General features: G+C 44.1%; 1 protein-coding gene across 2 annotated transcripts in view; it reads right to left on the minus strand.

Moving 5' to 3' along the window:
- The window catches only part of LOC147454224 (uncharacterized), a 73,510-nt gene extending 53,437 nt beyond the window's left edge, over positions 1-20,073 (minus strand). Inside the window, exon 1 of one of the 2 annotated variants that reach the window (XM_086516231.1) lies at positions 19,660-20,073. In XM_086516231.1, coding sequence (XP_086372357.1) covers positions 19,660-19,959 — 300 coding nt within the window. In that variant the 5' untranslated portion in view covers positions 19,960-20,073. The remainder of the gene's footprint in view (positions 1-19,659) is intronic. The other variant, XM_086516230.1, reaches the window with a different exon arrangement.
- Positions 20,074-25,175: the final 5,102 nt, after the last annotated feature.

Here is a 25,175-nt window from a genome sequence, read left to right on the forward strand (position 1 = left end):
CGATTGCTAACTACATTGCCGATAATCATGGTCTAAGATCCGAATGAATGTTGAATGTCATGTGATGTCCTGTGATGTCTAGTGATGTCCAGTGATGTGTGATGTGACTGCCGATTGGTACATGTACTAGATGTGTGTTCCTAGTACGTAGGTACTAACAGTCAATGTCTGCTAAGACGGTTTATGGCCTCTGTCTGTTTTGCAAGCATATTTGAGGGCGATTACAATGCTTTCAAGAGGGGGGTATGTCACAAAGTGATGACGTGGCTGCCCAAAACCCTAATTTTGATGAAACCCTAACCCTAAAATCCGAAACCCTAATTTTGTTGAACCCCTAACCCTAAAATCAAAAACCCTAATTTTGCCTGGAACCCTAACCCTAAAATCAAAAACCCTAATTATGTCCTAACCCTAACCCTGATTTGCTGACGTGGCGGGCTCACAGGTGGCCTGCTGTACGGACACCAGCGTGATTTACGGAAAGCTGGGCAGATTTTGGCTTTTGCTTTTACTCAACGCAAGAGATGAGAGAGAGAGAGAGAGAGAGAGAGAGAGAGAGAGAGAGAGAGAGAGAGAGAGAGAGAGAGAGAGAGAGAGAAGCTTTTGCTTTTATTTTATAAAAGCATAGAAGAATGAGAGAAAAAGCTTTTGCTTTATGTTAAAAGCTTTTGATTGGACAGCTTTTTGGAACTTGCTTTATTTTATAAGCAAGAGAGAGAAAGAGCCTTTGCTTTATTTATGGGCTTTTGATTTTCAGCTTTTGGGACTCTGCTTCTGGCATCCCTTGTAACTCTTAATATGTGAGCAGGCCTCTCACAACTTAGAGCATCTGGACGCAGAGTCTGGTGTGAGCACCTGCCCACACTCTTGTACTTTGAACTCGGATTAATATAAAAAGAAATACCGAAAGGGGCGCCAATCTTTGGGGCCAATATCTCTAGGCACGAAACTCCGTCGGGCCAGTGTCGAATAAATTGTGAACTGTGAACTGTTTTGAAGTGGTTATTTGGAGTTGTCGTGATAGATTCTTGACTTGGAGTGTCCAAGTCTGTTACAATGAATGCCTATATGACTTTATGATTGTACTATGCAAGTGAGGGTCTACAACCATTGACCTGCCAAATAATGCATGTCCTTCTAGAGGCTCATAGCAATGCGCACGTGACATCCCCCCTGTTAAAGGTGAGACACAACTGCCGAACTTCTTCTTGTGGATGTTTTCTATACTTCTAACCTTCAATGCTTCTGATGCTTGTGGATGCATAAACGGATAAGAACTCCAAACTTACGGATACTACGAATATAGACACTACTACGATGTAAAACCGACAAGCCAAGTTAATAAGCAGCCTTACTACTGTCGCAAAACATCAGCATTGATACTACCTCTTCCTTGCTAGCAAGTACTACCACTCGAAAAGTCCCGTCATGAAAACACTGCCGGAGAAGATGAAAGATAAGGGTGCTTGGAGGTATTTCCAATGGTTCCATGTTGATGGATGCGAATGCAGAAGAGGGTCACGGATGATTTCCCCAAAACCTTTCATATCCGCATACGAGGCAAGCGGATCCTGTTACTCAAGATCTGGATCTTCGTGTATTCGATGTTGATTTTCGTTCATGATGAGGTTATGCCTTAAGGGTATCCGAGACATAGCGATGAAGACGGAAGCGCACTCGATACGCGATAGACTAAGGGTGGGAGTGGCTAATATCTGTAGACAACAGCTGTTAGTCCGGGGCAGGCCCACAAGGATGCAACATTTCTTTGATATAGAGAGAGAGAGAGAAAAAAAATCCGGGCTAGGATCCTTGGGTTCTTGGTTCTTCTTGGATTCTTGATTCTTTCCTCGAGTTTGTGAAGTCGAAGCACGTCCAGAGCTCTGATACCAATTTTAGATGCAACAGAAAGGTTTAAGGATTTTAGCTGAAACCTAATCCTCCGCACAAACACAAGGTTACTTTTACTTCACTTGAGAGAAACTGAACAAAACAAAATGAGAGAGAGAGAGAGAGAGAGAGAGAGAGAGAGAGAGAGAGAGAGCATGTCAGGTCCCAACCACCCTCAAGGGCCTCCTTGCTCTGTTGCCAGAGCAAGTACTTGCTTTAGATTACTTGCACAAATGCTACAATGTTGAATGTTAAATGCTTCATGCTGATGGGGATCTCGAACTGAACGTTGACGCTAAGAAACTGCAAAATGCTAGGCTATATCTAATGCTCATGCTGAGGAACTACAAACGCTAGGGTTGAATATTGAGATCTGCAAACGCAAGCTCATGCAAAATGCTAGAGGGAAACTGAAAACGCTAGGGATGCTAGGTTACTGTGGGCGCTGTTGGTACTAATTCTGATATGTTGCCAGGGAGAGCCCCATTGTTACGTCCCCAGACATCAGGATGGGCGATTGCAGTATGTCCGGCCAGTGTGTCACGGGGGACGGGCACCATGTGCCAACAAAAAAGAACAGACTAAACAGACTTTTAGCACTTCAATAACAATTGAACTCAAAGAGAGAGAGCACACGCGACACGGAGTGGCGGAATTCCATCCCAGAGAGTACTAGCCCCAAACCGTGGCGCCCCTTTCATTATTTCTTTATATTGCTTGAACAAGGCCCGCGGTAGAATGCAAGAGTGAGAGCCCACAATTCATATTTAAAGGCCCTTGGCCATTCAAAAGCAATTACATGAAAAGCTTCAAGTTCTAAAAGCATTTGTTGTTCAAAAGCCAGAAATCCGTACAAGCTGCCACGTGGCAGTTATCAGCGCAATTCGCGAAAAACTACCACATCAGCATGTCACCGCAAATTGTGGAAATCCGTACTGCTCTGCCACGTCATCAACTGGCTATGCGTTCAGTTTTTTGTGTGTGTGTGTGTGGATGTGGGTTGCTTTACTTTAGGCCCCATTGGACGGGAACCATAAGTTGGTTGGAACTTCTTCAGCTGTTGCTTCTCTTAGGGTTTAGGCTCCTCGGCCAGGAACTGCAGGTTGGCTCCATTCTTCAATGGCTTGACACGTCATGTAAGGTGCAGCGGAATGAATATTCAACTTTGCTCAAGATGAGTGCTCCGAACTGTGCTCAAGGTTCCTTTTACTTAAGGAAGGGAGAGCCTTCAGTTCTTTAATGAGAGAGTGCAATGGACACAAACAAAATGAATGGACACTGTGCATGAAGGTGCATGAGACTGAGAGATAGAGAAGAGAATACGACACCAGAGACGTTGTAAACCCTCCTCTGAAGGCCCCACTCTCTATGGCGAGAGCAGTCTACTTATGATTGCACAAATCTCTACAATGCTTGGACTTGCCAACGATGAGGACGACGACAAGACGGGCTGAAAACTGAAATCACTAAGAGCTGAAATCTGCAAATCTTTATTGCTGAATTCTGACTCTGTGTCGGTGACGATGCGACGACGACGCGCTGAAAACGCAGATGCTGAAATCTGCGTTTTTCGGGCTGAATCTGTAAACCTTGCGGAATCTGACCGTGCGGCGAGGATCTACGGCGGGAAGGTGAGATTTGCGAGGTTCGGGACTTGTTGTGCGATGTCTAAGTGCTGAAAACTGAAAACGCTGGTGCTTGTGTTGGTTCCGTCGCGGTAGATCTTCAAAACGCTGAAATGCTTGGCAGATGCAAAAACGCTAGGGCTGAAAATGGTCCTGCTCCAGTGAATCTGCTATCGCTGGGGCTTCTGCTTCTTGCCATCGCCAAGAATCTGCAAGATCCAAAAACGCTGGCTGATCTGGTCCAAAACGCTAGGTTTATGCTGTAGAGGAAAAACGCTAGGCCTCTTGGGGGTCCTGTTGAGAAGTTGCCTGTTGAGCAAGGTGCTCCTGCTGCCTCTTCTCCAAAAAGTGGTAGCTCTGGTTTGCTTATATATTATCTTAGCAAAATTGCCCTACCTACTTTCCAACAAAAGTCATTAAAAAATAATATGTGAAAAATGTCAAAAATAGGTCTATGCACTGTAAAAATGCTACTGATGGGATATGATTGAAATCTGATGATCATGTTGTGTGCAACCGGAGGATATGCATCTACTCTAAGTGTCTGGTCATGCACGGTCTGCGAATAGACTCACAAAAGTGCCAGATCACTTCCTATTCTAGACTGACTTGACTGAACTGAACCCTGGTCATGCTATAGCTTGTCCACGGACACATAGGGTTGGATGTGTCACGTGACACGTCAACAATTTGTGACATCCCCCCTTCTTGAAAGAAAGTAATCATCCGCGATTACAGCATATCTACAAAACAACTCAAGTTAGCTCAAAAATTTCCGAGGGTCATTTCGAGGGACATTCTCAGGGACAATCCAAGGGACAATCGTTTTTCTCATTCCACATTGGAGCTCTTGATATCCTGGGTCGTTGGCTTCGCACAAAAATTTCATCCAATAAGGAATCTCATTCTAGATTGGAGCTCTTGATATCTTAGGTCGTTGGCTTCCCAGAAAAACTTCATCAGATAAGGAATATTTTCAATGATTGGCACATCACAATGCAACACAAATGGTCACATATGCATGTTACAAGACACAACAAACCACGCCGCTAAGCACTCCCCCGAGACAGACAGTCTGCGGTATGAAGCTACTCAACGACTACCTCGTCACTCCCCCCACAAATAACCTAAAAAGGTCCGAGCCATGAGTTCAGAGGACTGGTACAACCAAACACTCCCCAGACCGCAATCTGCGTCACTTGGAGGTTCAAGCATACAACCAAACGCTCCCCAGACATCCCGTCTGCGTCGTTCCGAGGTTTTCCGGCATATAACGAAGTGCTCCCCAGACATCCCATCTACATCGTTCCGAGGTTTTCGAGCATACAATGAAATGCTCCCTAGACATCCCATCTACGTTGTTCCAAGATTCAAGACAATACCAAAACAGCATTTCCCACTACAGAGTAAAATCACCGATCAATGAAACCCAAGGCCTCAATTCAAATCGGCACCAAGACAGTTTAGAACAGATACCATCCATTTCAAACAATACTTTCTCAAACAAAGTTCAAAAGTATCTAACTACAAAACAACTAGAAATTCATTCAGGTTTTTGTTCGGACAGCCGAACTTTGAGGACGATTGGCTTGTGCTTCTGCATCATCTGAATCAGGGTAATGGTTTGGTTCCGAAGTGGAGAGTCGCATCATTCTCGTCATGCCAAGGCATGCCCAAGAGATTGTCGCAATTGCCCAACTTCATAATGTGGAAGTCGTTTTTTCCATGATAATCTCGGAAGTCACTGGAAGAGCACCAATGAGCGGTACCACTTTTTGAGTTTGCTTCGTGGCTAGCTGGGCTTCAATTTCTCCACCCTCTGCATCATAATCAAAGTGCATCTACTTCAAGAATTCTCATGCAAGAGTTTGATTTCGAGATACGCTACCGTAAGGGTGATGCCAATATGGTAGCCGATGTCCTTAGTAGGATCTATGAGGTAAATACTCTTTCGTTCGCCAAGATTTTGACTAACTTCTCTCTTTCTCTCAAAGGGCATTGCCAAAACGATCGTCACTTTGGTGCAATCTGGCAACGAGTCCAAGACGGAATACGTAGCCCGAAAAGCTATGGCGGTCCGAACACCCCTAAGCTGGCTATGGAGAGAAAGGTAGGGGAGAAGTATTCCATTCATAATAGATTACTTTTCAAGCAAGGCAAAGTGTGTGCTTGTTGATGAGGATATCCACAAGCAAATTTTGTTGGAGTGTCATGATGCACCAAGTGCAGGACATCCTTGCATACACCGTACTTTGACCTTGGTTGGCCCGTATTTTTATTGGCCACACATGAAAGCTTTTGCTGAAAGTATGTGCGGGACTGCGCGCAATGTCAGCTCAGCTAAACGACAAAAACGCGTTGGGTTATTACATCCTTTGCAAATTCCCGATACCAAATGGACAAGCATTTTTATGGATTTTGTAGTTGGATTGCCCCGAACCGAACGTGGGCACGATGCCATTATCGATCGACTCACAAAGATGGCACGATTTATTCCTACACGTTCCACCATAAAGAGCCATGAGTTAGCCCAGCTCTTTGTGAAACATTTATACAAACTAAATGGTTTGCCAGAAATCAAAAACCTGTCTGTGTATGTCGTCCTCAGATCACTCTGAAACTGATGGACAAACCGAACGCACAAATCAAACCATGGAGGACATGCTACGAGCATAGTCTCTCTCGACGTCAATCTGATTGAGAACCTTATCTCCCACAAATTGAGTTTGCTTATAAGCACTCAGCTATTGGCTATAGCCTGTTTATGCTTATGTATGGCTATGAGCCGAAACCACCAAATGCCACCGGATTCAAGGGGATCAAGGTGCGATCGGTAGCCGATTTCTTACACGATATGCAAGAAATGCTCCAAATCACAAAAGAAAGCACAAAGATGGCACAAGATCGTGCCACTTTTTACATTAACCAACATCGACAACCCCGCAAACTCTAGGAGGGCATGTGGGTGTACCTTAGGGTACTAAAGGATTCCAAAATGATCCAAATTGGTTCATGCTCGAAATTGTCTTCTCGTTATTGTGGTCTGTTTCATATCAAAAAGAAGATAAGTGGGGTTTCGTATAAGTTGGACCTGCCTCAAGGCATTGTTGTACATCTCGTGTTCTACCTAAGCCGTCTAAAAGAACCGCTAGGGCAGGATGACTTAGTGATTCCTCCTGAGCAAGTCCCGAACTTCGAACACACCACCCGTTATGTTCCACTTGAACACGAATCGGTTCTCAATCAAAGGGTCCACAGGTCTCGCAAGACTTCGTACCCTCAATATTTGATCAAGTGGAAGCATCGTCATGAATCCCAAGCCACTTCGGAATCAGTTAGATCGTTAAGAAATCGCTTTCCCGGTTTCATTACCGAGGATATTCCTGAGGACAACAATAAAAAACAAGAGGGGAAGTGTTACGTCTCCAGACATCAGGATGGGCGTCTGCAGTATGTCCGGCCAGTGTGAACTTGGCCCATAGGTTATGACGTCCTATAAATAGGACTTGGGTCTCATTTGTGAGACATCTTGTGTAATCACCACACTTGGACTCTAGGCCCTTGGTGTAAGGTGTAGCGGAAGTGAATGTTGAACTTTGCTCAAGATGAGTGCTCCGAACTGTGCTCAAGGTTCCTTTTACTTACGGAAGGGAGAGCCTTCCGTTCCTTTAGTGAGAGAGTGCAATGGACACAAACAAAGTGGTGAACATTGTGAATGAAGGTACTGAGACTGAGAGATAGAGAGAGAAGAATACGACACTAGAATGTTGTCAAAACCCTCCTCCAAAGGCCCCACTCTCTATGGCGAGAGCGGTCTACTATTGATTGCACAAATCTCTACAATGCTTTGGACTTGCCGACGATGTCGACGACGATGAGGACGACGACGAGAAGGGCTGAAATCTGAAAACGCTAATGGCTGAAATCTGCAAATCTTGTATCTGCTGAATTCTGACTCTATGTCGGTGATGACAGCGATGACATCAATGCAACGACGACGTGCTGAAAACGCAGATGCTGAAATCTGCATCAGCATCTGCGTTTTCCGGGCTGAAACTGCAAACTGCGCTGGATTTGACCGAACGCGAGGATCTGCTGCGGGATGGTGAGATTTGCGAGGTTTGGAACTTCTTCTGCGATGTCTAACTGCTGAAAACTGAAAACGCTGATGCTTCTTGGTGTTCCGTCGCAGTGAATCTGCAAAAAGCTATGCTGATGCAAAAACACTAGGGCTGGAAACTGTCTTGCTATGGAAATCTGCTAGCACTAGGACTGATCTGCTGTATTGTTGTGGAATCTGCTAACGCTAGGGCTGATTTGCTATCTTGCTGTCGCCGGGGCTGATCTGCTATGCAAAAACGCCAAGCTGCTATAGGGGAAAACGTTAGGCTTCTGCTGTAGTAAAAATGCTAGGTTTGTTGATCGGGGTCTTGCTGAGAAGTTGCTTGTTGAACAGAGTGTTCCTGCTGCCTCTTCTGCCAGAAATGCTAGCGCTAGGGTTTCTTTATGTACTTGCTTTCTAAAATTGCCCTACCCAGTTTCCAACAAAAGTCACTTAACAATAATACGTGAAAAATGTCAAAAATAGGGAAAATAGGTCTATGCACTGTAAAAATGCTCCTGATGGGTTCTGACTGAAAAAATCTGATGATCACTGTGTGCAACCAGAGGATATGCATCTAATCGAAGTGCCTGGACATGCACAGTCTGCGAACAGACTCACAAAAGTGCCAGAACACTTCCTAATCTAGGCTGATTGAACTGAACTGAACCCATGTCATGAAGTAGCTTGTCCACGTACACATAGGGTTAGATGTGTACGTGACACTTGGCAACTCTACCTGCACACCCACATTGGTGTGGGCTTGGTAGTATGAGACACCGGCCCTTGTGGCAGAGGCTTGCCCACTTGGCTACAGGCTCCCAGGCTCAGAGGTGCGCCCGTATTAGCTCTATGGCTGGGAGGTGAGCATGTCTGCTTCCTACGTGTGTCTAGGTGTGAGTTTGGCTTGTGTCATGTCATGTGTGCAGGATGGATCCGGCTAATGACTAACACCCAGGCTCTTATATGTAGGATTTTGAGAGTGGATCAAGCAGTATTGAAACTCCATGACTCCACATGATAGAGGCTTTTCTGTAATAAACTATCCTAAGTGGCTCTTCACATGCTAAGTGACTTTATAAATGCCTATATGACTTTATGATTGTACTATGCAAGTGAGGGCCTGCAACTATTGACCTGCCTAACCATGCATGTCCTAGAGGCTCACAAAGTGCCAGGCTAGATCCTAAGCTACACTAACTACGATCGATGCTCACTTGTAGCAGTGGCTTGTCCACGCGGCTCAAGTGCAATGCGCACATGACAAAATTGTCATGGTTGTGACGTGTTCTTTGTCTTTGTATTACCTTCTTTACTTGATTCTTTTGCAAATACAAAGACGTACCAGATAAGAGACCCCTATTCTCGAACGGATGTGTCTCTTCGCCCAATAGTCGCACCTATTCAGCAAATAGCCATGCCTCTTCAACAAATGGCTACATCTTTACGCCGAAGGGTCACGACTCTACAGCAGAAGGACATGACTATTGGCCTAGAGTCATGTCTCTTGACCTATGGTCGTGTCTTTTCATCGTGTCTCCTCAGTTTCTATATAAGAACACCCTTATAGCACATTTCAATCAATCAACACACATTCAATCTCTTGAGTCTTTGTCTCTAGTTCTAGTTCAGTTTCAGTTTTTATCTAAGTTCACTTATAAATAAACACACACAGTAAGCGTGTTCTTCACATAGTTATGAATAAACACACACAATAAGCTTGTTCTTCACAGTGGTATCAGAGCAAATTTTTTTCCAAGGACCCTAAGGTTGAGCCTCTCACCCTCACCGCTACCCTCTTCCCACTCTCTCTGAGTTGTATGGAAGCGAACATTCGATGGTACGCAGGCAGACAAATTGTTAGATGAGGTAATTCTACTTCTGCTATTTGTTACATATACATAAAACAGATATCAGAAGGCATGGCGTACCCGCATAGTGTGTTGCCATTTCCTGTTGGTGCCTCCGTGCGTACCCCATCCTCCAGTGGTAACTCTCCAAATCTGCCCTCGCAGCCCTTCCCGCGAACGGGCATATAACTGGTAGCATGCCCTTGCTCGCACCTCTCCCCAAAATTGACGCGCTGCTAGTGTAATAAACTTGGACACTCCAAGTCAAGATTCTACCGCGACACAGCAAAGATTCACTTCAAAACAGTTCACAATTCACACTTGATTCGACACGGCCCGGTGTAGTTCCGTGCCTAGAGATATTGGCCCCAAAGACTGGCACCCCTTTCGATACTTCTTTTTGTATTAATCTGTGTTCAAAGTACAAGAGAGTGAGAGGGTGCTCACTCTCAGATTCTGCGTCCAAATGCTCTGAGAAGTGAGGCCCTGCCCACTTATTTATAGGTTACAAGGGATGCCCAAAAGCAGTACGTGAAAAGCCTTCAAAAATAAAAGCTGCCAATTTTCTCAACCAGCGCAAAATCAAGAATTCCGTACGTTTTGCCACATCATCAGCTCCGCAAAAAGCGGGATTTTCGTACACTGTGCCACGTCACCCTGTCAGCGCGTTTTACAGCGGAAATTCCGAAAGTCCATACGATAGCATGTCAGCTCTTTTTGTGGGTGTGTGTGCCGAGGTCTGTTGCCACTCTATCCAAGGCCATGCCACATCACCCATTTGTGACATACCCCCCTCTTGAGAGCATTGTAATCGCCCTCTATTACGCCTGCAAAACAGACAAAGGCCATAAACTGTCTTAGTAGACACTGATTGTCAGTACCGACACACTAGGAACAACACATTTAGCACATGTACCAATCGACAGTCACATCACATGACAAATCACATTCAAAAATCATTCCAAATCTCAGACCATGATTAATCGGCAACGTATTTAGCAATCGCATCTAGATCCAGTCGGAACCTCACAGATAAGGATTAACTAATCCATATTGCAATCATGTCTATAGATTTTTATGAGACCGAAATGTTGCAGTCATTTCGTCTATCAGTTCCTGCACTCAAACAAGTCAAGTACAAATAACTCAGTATCATTTTCATTTTCGGGAATTCCAATTCATAAAGTCATACAGCAGAATACTATCAGCTCAGCAGTATCCCTGAAACCCAAAGGGACATCAGTGACTCTATATCAAATCAAAGTATCGGGGCAATCTATCAACAAAGGAGTGGAGTGACTCCCCTCTTGTGCATACCCGCTGCACTAGATTCGCCCATGCTGAAATCCGGGTTCTATCGGAGTAGACTATGCTAAACCGAATGCTTCAAGGTAAAGTTCCACAATCTGAGGAGTATCTACTAGGTCCTCCTCCTCCATCCACTTCGCATCCAATGCAGGATAGTTCTTGAATTTAACCAAGAACCGCCTCATCACTTTACCTTTAATCTTTTTATCTTTATGTGCCGATATCTGTTCTGGAACGAGTGTCTCCTCACTTTTTTCCACTTCGGGTTGCTCATCTAGCTCCCCATCATCGAGCACATCGCCTTTTAAAGGCTTCAAGAGACTCACATGAAAAGCATTGTGAATTCTCCAAGTATCGGGCAGCTTCAGTCTAAAGGAGACATCGTTTATCTTTTCTTTTATCTGGAAAGGTCCATACTATCTCATGCTAAGCTTTGGAAAAAGCCGCTCCTTTCCCTTTTTCTTTCTCAAGCGTGCCTTCTCAAAACGTAAGAGCACCCAATTGTTCCCCTTTAATTTCAAATTGCGACGGTGTCGATCTGCTGCCTTTTTGTGTCTTTCCTGAGATTTCTCTAAAGTCTCCCGGACCTTGGCAAAAGCAGTGTCCCAAGTCCCTCGTGTACTGGTTAGCTTCAAAAATCTTGTCTTTCGTGCTTAAGAAAGGTGGAACCTTTGGAGCACCTTCAATAATCTCAAATGGCGCCTTGCCCATCGAAGAGTGAATCGTGTTATTGTAGGCAAATTCCACCAAAGGTAAAAACCTTTCCCATTGAGTCTTCTAATCCGAAATGTAAGACTTCAATAAATCCAGTACGACTCAATTTGCAATCTCAGATTGCCCATCTGTCTGCGGGTGGAAAGATGACGAGAACTGCAACCATGTACCAATGTTCTCCCAAATAGCCTTCAGAACAAACTCATGAATCGGGGATCTCTGTCAAAGTCTATTGTCTCAGGCATGCCATGTAATCTGAATATCTGGGCAATGAACTGTCTCGCTAAATGATCCGGCTTGACTGTTTTCTTTATTGGAATGAAATGAGTCTACTTGCTAAATCTATCAATAACAGTCCAGATACCATCGTGCTCACTCTATGTCTTCGGGAGATCAAAAATGAAATCCATAGCAATACTTTCCCAGGGGCGGGTGGGAATGGCTAAAGGCTATAACAATCCCTATGCTTTGTGTCTATCAAACTTGACCTTCTGGCATACCAAGCAATTGCGTACAAAATTGTCTACGTTCTTCTTGAGTCTCGGCCAAAAGACGTATCGCTCCACACCTTTCAAGGTGGTATCAATGCCACAGTGACCCGTAAATGGTGGACAGTGGCACTCGGTTAGAACCTTTTCCCTCAATAGCTGTGTAACGCACAACATCGTTTTCTTCATCAAGTAGTCATCCCGAATGGAATATCCCGCTACTACCTCCCCATTCTGTATTCAACCGAATACATCTGCAAAATCTGGATCTGTGGCATATTGCTCGACCATATCCTCGAAGCTTCTACGATGTATCGCGGAAATAGCCAAGACCAACGGCTTTCGAGACAAAGCATCTGCCACCAAGTTCTTCTGTCCCTGCACATGGACAATCTAGAAGTGAAACTGTGACAAGATGTTAGCGCACCACATCTGCTTTTTCGATAGCTGCTTCTGTGACAAGAAGTAGCGTAAATTCTGATGATCAGTGAAGATCGTAAAATCGACCCCGAGTAGGTAATGTTGCCACTGAGTAAGAGCATGAATAACCACCAAAATCTCTTTCGCATATATATGTGTTGTCAATTCCGGCCTTGAAAACAATCGGCTCTCATAGGCAATGACATGGCCTTCTTGCATTAAGACCGCACCCAGACTACGACCACTAGCATCACAATATACTTCGAATGACTTCTCTGTGGGTACCCATAAGAAAGGGACTCCTTTCTGTGTCAAGATATGCAAAGGGGAAGCAACCTCTACAAACTTTCTAATGAACCGCCGGTAGTAAGAACATAAGCCCAAGAAGCTTCTAACTTCATGGGCATTCTTCAAATTGGGCCAATCACGTATAGTCTCAATCTTGGCCGGGTCCATCTGCACTCCTGCTGCTAAAACGACATGTCCCAAAAAGTGTATCTCTGATAAGAAAAATTCACTCTTCTTTGCATTGATCACCAACTTGTGATCTCGCAATGCATGAAAGACCTGTAGCAGATGTTCTGTATGTTCTGCCTCATCCTTGGAGAAGACAATAATGTCATCAAAGAAAGTGCCAACAAAAGATCTGTACTCTCTGAAAATCATGTCCATCATTCGGTTAAAGGTCGCTAGAGCATTGGATAGGCCAAAAGGCATCACCAAAAATTCAAATAAACGGAAGGTCGATGTCTTATAGACATCTCCCAGCGCGATTTGGATCTAATGATATTTTCTCTTCAAATCAATCCTGCTGAAACAAGAGGATCCCTGTAGTCGGTCAAGAATATCATCGATCCTCGGAATCGGAGATCTGTTCTTGATGGTGATTTTATTGAGAGCTCTATAATCAATGCACATTCTCCAAGATCCGTCTTTCTTCAAAACAAACAACGCCAGAGAGCAGTAAGGTGAAGTACTCGCTTGGATAAGACCCTTTTCCAAGAGGTCTTTCACTTGGTTCATAATCTCTTCATTCTGGGCTCGGCTTACACGGTAAGGTGGCCGGTTCGGTAAGTGTGCTTCCAGGTATCAGGACGAGATAGTGGCAACTCACCTGGCAGGACCTCAGAAAAGCAATCGGCATGAGTGTGGAGAAAATCTTGGCGTTCTTTTTCGAGGTCAAAACATATTCGACCTTCAATCATCATTCAGTTCTCTCCAGAAAATTGAGCAAAGAAATTGAATTTCATCAAGTACAATCTCTGTCCCCTTCTTTTGTCAAAGTCGCTTTCTCAGCCCGATAGTCAACCACGGCATGGTTCTTATGGTACCAAGGGATTTCAAGGAGGACGTCACAACCTCCCAAGGGTATTACGCAGAAGTCCTCGTGCCCTAAACACCCTTGACATTGCAAACGAAGTTTGCCAATGATCGGTGTAATGGCAACATCTCGTCCGAGTGCCGCTAGAACTACCTCCGCGTGTGGCCTCAGCCTGTCGGGCATAATTCCAAATCGAGCCGCCAATTCAAGTGAAAAGAAGTTGGCCTTGGCTCCTCCATCAAAGAAAATGAGGGCTTCCTGATCTTTCACTTTGCCCTAAGTGCGGCAAAGTTTTGTACTTTTGTTCATCTGATTCGGTTCGGGCCCCATGCAATGTGGTACCAATTCTGTTTTGTTTCCATCTGCATTTTCTGCCACGTTCCTCTGTTGCTCTAGAACTCTCTGGCATGTCTTTAGTCTGTTTTTGTTGTGCCTTTTTGGGGCACTTTGCGGAGATGTGTCCAAATTTCCTGCAACCAAAACACGTCCCCTCTTTGAGATAGATAGCCCTTTCTCTAAGGGTTTGTCGGGGACATGGATCTTTCTTTTCTTTGTCCTAGGAACTCTTTCTCTTTCTACTTTCATTATTAGAATCTGTTGGGTTCTCTGAGTCACGATCTCGTCAGTGGGGTAAGTCAAATTTTCCGAATGTATCGCAAAACCCTGTTTCGCATGACCCATTAATTCTTGAATAGAATTTAATTTTTTTTTGTTCCAAGCAGTAGTCTCGGATCTCTGTAGGAAGTCCACAGCAAAACCGTTCAATCTGTTCCTTAAACGAGCCTTCTTAAATGAAGAGGTTGGTAGAAAAGAGTTCCAAAATCTCTCGCAATAAGTGTCCAGAGAATCTCCCTTGGTCATCCGAAGATGATTCCAAGTGGTTCGTATATCTCGTTCGTACTCTCAAGTCAGCCAAGAAGAACTAAAGAGCCTTTTGAATTTCAGCCATTTAACTAGAGCTTCCTTCCTCAGAAGAAGAGTGGACCACCATGTTCGAGCATTTCCCTTGAAGAAAGATGTAGCCCTCCTAATCTTGGAGTGCTCTAAGTAATGTCCTCCAGAGAAAGCTATATCAAACTGTTCTACGAAATCCTAAAAAGGATTCAAATTTAATCAACTGTCCACCTTCTTAAATTCCTTTGTTTTCTTGCTCTTGTCTTCGAGAAAGTCATATTGGTTGGCTCTGTAGAACACAGTAGAAGTGCTTCTTTTCAAGAGTGCTTGTCCATGTCTTTCTGCGAGTACAAGTTCCACTTTTTTGCACTCATCTATCTTTTCGGCTTTTCTCCCTACCTAAGAGGAGAAGCAATGGCCACACCCCATCTCGAGTAAATCTTATCAATCGGGTAATTCTTCAGGTGTTTCACCAACCTTGGGTCCCTAGAGCACTTAATCAATCTGTTCATATGCCAATTTGTAGTTGAAATTGTACTCCGTTCTGGCAAACTTGTCGGGAGAAAATTTGCCTAAATCTTCATTCTTTTCTTCAGTTCTCGTGCCGAATCTTCAAATTTTCTTTGCCTTCCCACTGAGAGGTGTCAGATTCTCCACAAGAACCCATGTGTAATCTGGGATTCTTTACGACTTTATGCCCTGTAAGAGGGAGCGATGAAGACGAGAGCGCGCATCGGTGTATGACGGGTGGGAGTGGCTAATAAGTCCGGGGTTGGGACGCGAAGATTCCTTCCCAAAAGCTATGTGCACTGCAAAAAAGGATCGGATCCTCCGTAGAAGAAGAATCTTTCTGTGCTCTGATACCACTTTAACAAACTTAGACACTCCACGTCAAAATTCTACCGCGGCACAGCAGAGATTCACTTCAAAACAGTTCACAATTGACACTTGATTCAACACGGCCCAACGTAGTTCCGTGCCTACTGATATTGGCCCCAAAAACTGGCGCCCCTTTCAGTATTTCTTTTTGTATTAATCTGTGTTCAAAGTACAAGAGAGTGGGAGGGCGCTCACTCTCAGACTCTACGTCTAGATGCTTTGAGAAGTGAGGCCCTGCCCACTTATTTATAGGTTACAAGGGATGCCCAAAAGCACAGCTCCAAAAGCAGTAAGTGAAAAGCCTTCAAAAATAAAGCAACTTATTTCCAAAAGCTGCCAATTTTTTCAGCCAGCGCAAAATCAGGATTTCCATACGTTTTGCCACGTCATCAGATTTTCATACACTGTGCCACGTCACCCTATCAACGCGTTTTACGGCGGAAATTCTGAAAGTCCGTACGGCAGCCTGTCAACTCTTTTTGCGGGTGTGTGTGCCAGGGTTTGTTGCCACTCTGTCCAGGGCCATGCCACATCACCCATTTGTGACAGCTAGGCTGCGGGTTGCAATATGGATGCACTACTGAATCACTGCGGGATGCTGAAACGCTGGCTGCCTCTTCTCATAAAACCTTTCGCTGGCTGCTTTTGACGCTTTGCTGACTTTTTACGTCAAACAAAATAAACCAGCAGCGTACAGTTTTTTTTACGCTAATCAATTGCCCTCAATTTTAAAAGTGGCTGCCCAGCCCCAAATTCTTTAAACTTCATGTGAACTCACCCCTTCAAAAATTCTCTCAATTTACATAAAAATGCCTGCAAGTCAACGATCCCAAATTTGCACGCTGCTCTTCCTCCAAGCACTGGATTTCTGGGCCTTCTTTCTGCGCATGCCACATGGCCGACGGAGAATTCAACGCACCCATCCCATTTCTCTCGTACATAGACGAGATTCTCGAAGAAGTTCTGCCGGAAGTTCTACCGGAACACGCCGTGATCATTATACCTGACACTCTCGAACCCGAAGTAATCGTGATTCCCAATACCCCGGAGCCAGAACCCGTTCCGGTCACTGTTCATGTTCCCGGAGTACCCGTTCCAGAACCTGTTCCTGCAACAGCACCTACTCCTGCACAGGTTCCAGTTCCATTACTAGTTCCATTACTTGGTCTATGTAACCCACCGTCATGCCGCTCCAAAAACAGTTCCTACTCCCGAAGTATCAGTTCGTGAGCTTGTTCCAAGTTATCAGTTACTTTCTCTAGGCAATCAGCATGGCTCGATCACAAGACGGTAACAACTCTATTCCACCCGAGGACCCGATAGCAATGGCAGCACTTTCCACGAGCCTCGCATCACTTCACACTCGCTTGGAGCAGTTGCACATGCAAACCTCTGAACTGACCAAATCGGAGGTTTTACAGCCCAAATTTTCTCACCCAAAGCATGGTTTCTCAAAGACAACTAGACACAAAGTACCTTTGTGCCAGCAGCAAAAGTCTCAATATGAATATTCTTGGAAATGCTACAATCCTAAGCAACCTACTTCTTATGGAATCATCAGCAACAAAAGAAGCAGCATGAAGCTTCCAAAGGAACTCATCTTAAAAAGAAATCAACAATATCAAGATGGGCTTACTTAGTGACACATATATCCGACCCTAGTCAAGTACTCGGTCGTGAATGCTGCGACGCTGGACAAGTTCCCCCTCGCGAGCCATGCCGGTAGTAAAGTTGAAGATTTATTGATCCTTTCCTTGTGCAAGAGGATCCTACGGAGGTCTAAGAGGCAACAACTCCCTCAACCTCCCCCTTCTCAATTGGAAGCCTTAATAACCGTTGACACAGTTGAAGATTCAGAAGATTCCGGTTCTTGTGTGACAACCAACCAGCACATCCCTTCTTTGGCCATGTTCCAACCAGAAAAAGTCGCCTCGTCAGTAAAACAAAGTCTTTGTCCCTAAACAGATACCAGATGTTGTGGTGAATGATAATTCTTCAAACTTGAAGACTCCATTTCTTACCTTCAGCGATGCAAAGGATAAATCAAATGCAGATTCTTGCAGCATGACTTTAGTCGCTGCAATTGAATCTTTGGACGCAACTTGTTCCACAGATAAACCTTACAAGTGGATATACATCCAAATACTATTGTGTCCCAATCTACGAGATCCCTTCAAACGTGGGACTTAACACAAAGAGCTTTGGATACAGAAGCACTACAACAATATATTTCCTTCTCCCGGAGTTTCTACAACTACCATGAGTTTTATTTTAATTGGGAGGGAATGTCACGATTGTGACTTATTCTTTGTCTTTGTATTACCTTCTTCACTTAATTCTTTTGCAGATACGAAGACGTACCAGATCAGAGACCCCTCTTCTCGAATGGATGTGTCTCTTTGCCCAAGAGTCGCACTTATTCGGCGAATAGCCATGCCTCTTCAACGAATGGCTACACCTTTACGCCAAAGGGTCACGACTCTACAGCAGAAGGACACAACTATTGGCCTAGAGTCATGTCTCTTGACCTATTGTCATGTCTTTTCATCGTGTCTCTTCAGTTTCTATATAAGAACACTCTTGTAACACAATTCAATCAATCAACACACATTCAGTCTCTTGAGTTTTGTCTCAAGTTCTAGTTCACTTTCAGTTTTTCTCAAGTTCAGTTATGAATAAACACACATAGTAAGAGTGTTCTTCACAAAATTTCCACTTGGATTTTGCAAGAAAAAATACTTTGCATATGCTAGGGATAAAGGTTTTTTTAGAACAACTTGGTTTTGGGCATGATTACTTGGACCTTGGATAAAAAGGCTTTGTATTTTTTGGACACCCCAATTTAGGCATTACTTGTAAGGCATTGTTTGGGTTTTGGGCACCATTAGCTACCCAAAATTAGGATCTTGGCAATATGAAAAGCCTTTTAGCTTTTGGACTTGGAATCTTTGGCCACCCATTGTACGGCAATGTGAAAATTAGGAAATCAAAGGATCACAATAGCGTGAACAGCAAGCACCATTTGGCGTGAGTGCTTTTGGGGCTTGCATTGCGCTATACAGTGCTTCAATGATGACGACCATGAAGAGAAAAGTAATCAAAAATCCTGGGCGATATTGTTTCGCATAAGCTTCAGCAAGTTCCACTTAAGTCAAATTCCGACTGCCACAGAACTGGATTTCGTGTTGATACATGTGGGAGAAACAATGGAGATGGTCACTAGCATGTATGCATAAGGAGAGGTATCACACCTTGGTGAAGCGGCATGCTTACATTGAATGGGAAGGGAGGGTGAGGAGCCAAGGCCAAGAAGCACCAGAAGAGAGAATTGTTGCCAGCGAATTGGGGCAAGATTTGTGGTGTGAAAAGCGATGCAAAGGCTATTGGAGTCGAGACACCAGAGGTAGCTATGTCGTTTCCTTCTAGGGATTAAGAGACATAGAGATACTCTCCACTCCGCACACACACCAATAGAGGGAGACAAATAGCTCATGAACAAGAGCTACCCTAGTTTCATCCATTGCCATTTAAAGAGGAGTCACACTACCGCAGACAAAGATTTTCGAGCCCATAGACCACCCGGCCCACCACCCGGCCAAAAGCGTACATCAAGGTACCATCCGAGAGAGATTTCACTATGATATGAGCACACCAGACAAAGGGAGATAGAGCGGGCTTTGTTAGACCTGGCTTCAATTCTAAGGGGACTCTTCACTGCCTACCCACCCATATTATACTCCCAGTTTGGAACCGGATAGAGCTAACTAGCCCTTTGCATATCAAGCTCGTATCCCCCTTTGCATATAGTTGCACACCCATTAGAGTTAGCGCTCCATCCCCGTCATCCCTCACAAACATGCACATTCCATGCCATTCCACTCATTTTGTAGCATAATCATTTTGAGCACTTTTGTCCTTTTTTCTGGATACACACATGCACATTCCATGCCATTCCACTCATTTTGTAGCATAATCATTTTGAGCACTTTTGTCCTTTTTTCTGGATACACACATGCACACTCCATGGCATTCCATTTTATATGTAGCAGGATAATTTTCAACACTTTTGTCCTTTTTTTTGAATACGCAGAGGAGAGTAAATCTCTCTCTCTCTCTCTCTCTCTCTCTCTCTCTCTCTCTCTCTCTCTCTCTCTCTCTCTGTGCATACCTTCTTAGCATGGGTGGAGGAGTTGATCTCACGGAGGACACGGGCACCTCGTTCAAGGGCTTCAGGATCAAAGCCAGACTTGGAACTTTCCAAAGAATCAGAGGAATTTTTAGTAGGGTCTTCAGGGGAGTCTGGAGCTGGTGATGGAGGTACGGACGGAGGGGACCTGCTGGAGAGGAAGGGGAAGTAGAAGGAAGACGAACCCTCCGCTGAGGCTGAAGCATTTTGGCGATGAAGAAGCACGTAAGAACCCGCGGCCACGACCGCCGCCATGGTTGAATTGGAGCTTAGCTTCGCCATAGCTGATGGAGTGCTTAGGCAGCGGGATTTATTTTGATCTACGCTGGGATAGTTAACTGTAGTTAACTCACACTTTCTCTCTCTCTCTCAAGTGTCGTGGCCTGCTAAGGAAAGGCCTTAGTGTTGGGCTAGCTTGGGCACGATGCCCAAGGGTGTGTGTGCGCGGGCGCTTGCAGACAAAGGCGTGCGGAAACCTGCTAGGAGCCGTCTGCAGTTGCAGTTGCAGAGAGTAAGCACGCCACGTTTTTTGACGATGGGAGGCTGAACTCTGGAGTCGCGAGGGCCCGAGGCGGAACGCAGAGGACGCCCTGGGGCTTGTCAGAGCTCAGCATGAGCATGCGCGCCATCGCTCGCCTTGTTCTCCACATGTAAGGAAGTCAAACCTGCTACATTAGCACGTGCGAGCTTGACGTGTGCTCAGGAGTTTCAACACCTCGGTTTTGTGCAATCTGTCCAGGCGTTGACCCATCGTCTTGAGGCTGGTGCACTTCACTAAATGCAGCCATACTCCTTGCGAGCTTGACGTGTGCTCAGGAGTTTCAGCACCTCGATTTTCTCCAACCTGTCTAGACGTCGACGCGTCATCTTGAGGCTCCTGCACTTCAATAAATGCAGCCATACACCTGCAGAGTCCAGACCCTCGATTGCCTGAGAGAGAGAGAGAGAGAGAGAGAGAGAGAGAGAGAGAGAGAGAGGTCGAGATTGTGTAGTGACTTATTGGCAACTTGGTTGTGTACCTCCACCTTACCTTCCTCTTGCAAACCTTCGATTACCTCAAAGAGAGAGCTCTCCATAGCTGCCGCCCCTCTGTCCCGCCAGCGCCGTGAATATACATATTGAGTTGTTGCATATAAAAGAAAGAGAGAATTAGGGGGGATTTCTGAACTGTGCCCCTTTTGAGAGACGGGAAGGGTCATATTGGGTTGGGGCTCGTCTCCCCGAAAGCTTGGAAATTGAAGGAATGTAAACCAGATTCGTCAAAAATCCTTCCCCTTCTTCGGACCTACTCGCCTGTGTGCGCGCGTGTGTGTGTGAGAGAGGAAGAGATCGTCTGAGATGATTTAGACTTTCCTAGATTTTGCCAAGAGGAAATTCTAAAAAAGTAGGCTCCCTTTTCGGCTTTCTACACTATTTTTCTCAATTTCTGGGTAGGATTTCTCCCTGTCCTCTTGAAAGTTGAAGCCGCTTGACGACATTTTTGAAATTGAAACCGGCACGATATTAAGAGAGGCACAATTTCCCACAGACACTGGTTGTGCAGGTGCTCATCGAATCACAAAGGCACTTAGACTTCATTTACCCTTGCATCGAAACTCTTCATATTTTTTGAAATTCCTTCCTTCCGAATGGTCGAGAAAAATCAATTTTTCAAGCGCACAATTTTTATTTCCTTGACTATCCCAAGAGGAGATTTTTAAAAAAACACGATCTTCTAAGGGTTTTTACCCTACTTTTCTCTATTTTGGGGGGGAAATTCTCCTTTTCCCCTTGCATTCGATTGGCATTTTCATAATTTGAACCAGTTCAAGACTAACGCCAAGGAGAGGGAAACATTCCACTCCGAATAGAAAAAAAAACGTGTAAAAGCCCAAAAAATTAACTTGATTTTCAAAAATTTCCTCTCGGCAAATCCAAGGGAAGGAATTTTCTATGTTTCGAAAAGCACTTTTCCCCAAAAGCTGTCATGCCCTCAATCGGCATTTTTGAAATTGAAATTGGCACACTGTCAAGATGCAAAAACTTTCGCTCCAAAATAGAGAAAAATAGTGTATAGACCATAAAAATTAACTTGATTCTCTAAAACTTCCTCTTGACAAATCCAAGGAGAGTAATTTTTGTATGTTTGAAAAAATGCTTTTTTCCAAACACTATCGTGCCCTCAACCGGCAATTTTGAGATTGAAACCGGCACGTTATTAAGACGAGACACAATTTTCCACGAGCACTGGTTTTTGGAAATCCTTTTCCCTCCAAGTGCTCGGGCAAAATCATTTCCTCGAGCATGCAAATTTCTTTTCACTGACTTTGCCAAGAGAAAATTTTAGGCTCGTCCATTCACTGTTTCTATGGTGTTCAACGCATGAGCATAGTGGGAACTCTAGACCACCAACACAGACTTGTCCACTGGTTTATTAATCTTTTTGAATTTGATGTTCTCTTGCATGTGTCCAAATGTGTCAAATCCAGTTTTTAGATCCGATAGTAGGTTAGCTTTAAGACTTAGTGAACCTTGAGAAAGAGAAGGGAGTTTGTAGTATATAAGTGGTCTTGATAGTAGGTTAGCTTTAAGACTTAGTGAACCTTGAGAAAGAAAAGGGAGTTTGTAGTATATAAGTGGTCTTGCTCCTTCAAAAATTAGTTCAAAAACATCTCTCTCCCTTATTGATCCTAAGATCCTTGTGAATGTGTGAAGTATTGTTTCTATGAACTTATTTATCCTTTAGCTAAAGGATGTTCTTTACCCTTTGCTTCTTTTGAACACATCAAGTGATAATTGTGTGAACATTATTTACCATCCTCTCTTCATATGGCTGCCTCTTCCTCCTCGCGAAATCCACTCGATGGACATTACGATGGCTACGATGACAATGTCGAACCCATGTGCGATGAATCTAGTGATGATCGCTCGATGGAGTTTGAAAATGGTGACTCAATAGCTTGCTAACTTATAGAAAATGCTTGATGTACACTTGGCAATAATGCAATTTTCCTTTCTGTTTGTATAGCGTTACACAAGATAGTGCATTGTGATACAGCTGCATCATTCTTGGGACCAATAGTAGCCGGCCTAAGGTTGATGTTTCTTCTTCTCTTGGCATTGGGGTCCAAATCCCTCAAGCGTGTGGATCAAATTGGTTCAATAGCACGTACACTTTTCAAGACGTGCGAGGCGACAACGGAACTAAGTAAGGCTTGCTTGCAATGCATAGATATTCTACTATTGTACCCAACCCTTACGAGTTTTGTTTTCTGTTGTGGCACCCAAATCTTTTCTGGGGGGGGGGCACCGCCTGCAGCTACAAAAAAAGAGAGTGTTGCGGAGGGTGCCAAACTAGATGGACATATTGCTACTGAGTCTTACTATGAGAATGTAATTCCTACTGGTTCATCCTCTCCTATGCCTTATATTCCCACTAAGATCCCTCTATTGTGCATTTTTGAAATCACTGAAACTTGCCCCCGTTTTGCATTCGAGGGGTGCATACTTAACCAATATGGAACCTACAAACAAAGCCCAGAAGTCGCTAAGTATATGCGTTACCTTAAGGCAGACCTAGTTGACCCACTCAACACTGACACCATCACTTGTGTTGTTAGCGATCAATTTATTAAGCAATTCATTGACACCCTTACTGTAGGAGACTTTGTCCACATTGAGAATGTACCTGTAAAAAAAAAAACCTAAGTCAGATGGTTGCACATCTCCTTATGTACTATTCTTCAACAATTTCACGGTCATAGAAAAGACAACGCCTTTTGAAGTGAGCCTTAGTTTCTACCCAGAGAGCAAAGTGTGTCAATTTTTGGATGAGGTATAGTCCTTGCATGCACAAGGCGGGTGTACACACTTTGGAACTGTAGATTTTGTTGTTACATAGGGCCATGGTAGCACTTCAAAAGCTGGTCTTTTCCAAGGTGATCTTGTTGTTGCAGATGGGCCAGCAGACTGAGGATCGTGCCACTGTAAGGCTTACTTATCTTTGCCCTTCTATAGATTTGCAGCTTTCTAATATTTTCCCTCTCTTGCCGTCACAGCTTAGCTTCGTGAATGCACGGGAAGATGATTACCACGCTATTTTTCGTGCTCTTGAGACCTATGTGCATCCTATGTTTATTGCACGAAACATAGGTTCCTTCACAGATTGAAGCAATACACTCTCAGTCTTGGATATTACTATCCTAGCACATGTCAAAAGTTCTCGTCTCAAGTATCGTTTGGAGGAAGCATATAAGGCCCATATTCTTGATGTTGGTCACAATCAAGAAGTAAGTATTGATCTTGCTTTTTCTTTTTCACCATAATAACTCAAGAAAGCTCTAACTCGTCAAGTGTCTATACATAGGTGACTGACACACTGCACTTTGTGAATGTGAACTCAATTTTGGTGGAACATTTTTGCGATCAATGCAAATCTACTAACATTCATCACCAACAAGGGCAGACTTTTGCTCTATTTGCTCAAAATCTACAACTATTGTTTTGGTGCCCAAGCTTGAAGGAAAGATTTTGGCCAACAAAGCTTCCCCAATTGATGTTTCATTAGCGGGTGACATAGTCGACAAAGTATTGCATCTTGACAAAAACTTTGTTGACTTATATGCTTCTGATGTGCTGGATGCACGTGAGCTACTAGCCTCCCTTGTCCGAACTGGCAAATTCACCGTCAACAAGTTAGGCCTCACCACATCTTTTGTCGAAGAGACAAAGTAGCGCTCCTCTACAACATTGAAGCTCCATCACCTCCACGCAGAAAAACACTCTTTGTATTATATTGCTTTCATTCATTGCTCATCTTGTAAATTCCCATCTCTCTCTCTCTCTCTCTCTCTCTCTCTCTCTCTCTCTCTCTCTCTCTCTCTCTCTCTCTCTCTTTCACTCTCTCTCTCTCACAGTGTGTGCGTGTTTCATTTACTTCTCTTCCTTCCACCCCATAGCCCAAGGGGGGGGGGGGAAACTACACATACATGGGTTCCTCAACCAACCATAATGCATCTTTTGAACAACTCATTCAGAATGATATTGATAGTGCTTTCCTTGCTAATCACCCACGGAATAATAATGTTTTCTCCGTGCTCAAAAAAATAATAAAGTCGCGCTCGTCATTACAAAAAATCACCAACATCATGATAGACGCAGTGAGAGTATCATTGGAGCAAACGCCAATGATCACACCTTCTCTAGCGCATTTGGCTTCCACTAGACATGATTCCTCCATTTTGACCCAAGTATTAAATAGCCATACATCATCTATTGGTGTTGTGCTTGATATTATCCCTGTGTTTTTCTTTAGATTTAGTATTGCATGTAATGTCCATATTTACGGTGTGCCAATAACTTCACTCAAAAACACAACATTCAATAGTGGAGCCGATCCAACGGCATTGCACAAAATCATCATTGTTGATAGAAGTGGTTACCTATTTTTTTACTTGGGGGACAATCGATGCTCACACAAACGTAAGCATCGTACCTGGGACAAAAATGAGATGGAATCA

This window comes from Adiantum capillus-veneris, chromosome 7 (genome assembly GCF_014529385.1).
Source record: "Adiantum capillus-veneris isolate H3 chromosome 7, ASM1452938v2, whole genome shotgun sequence".
NCBI classification, from domain to species: Eukaryota; Viridiplantae; Streptophyta; class Polypodiopsida; order Polypodiales; family Pteridaceae; genus Adiantum; species Adiantum capillus-veneris.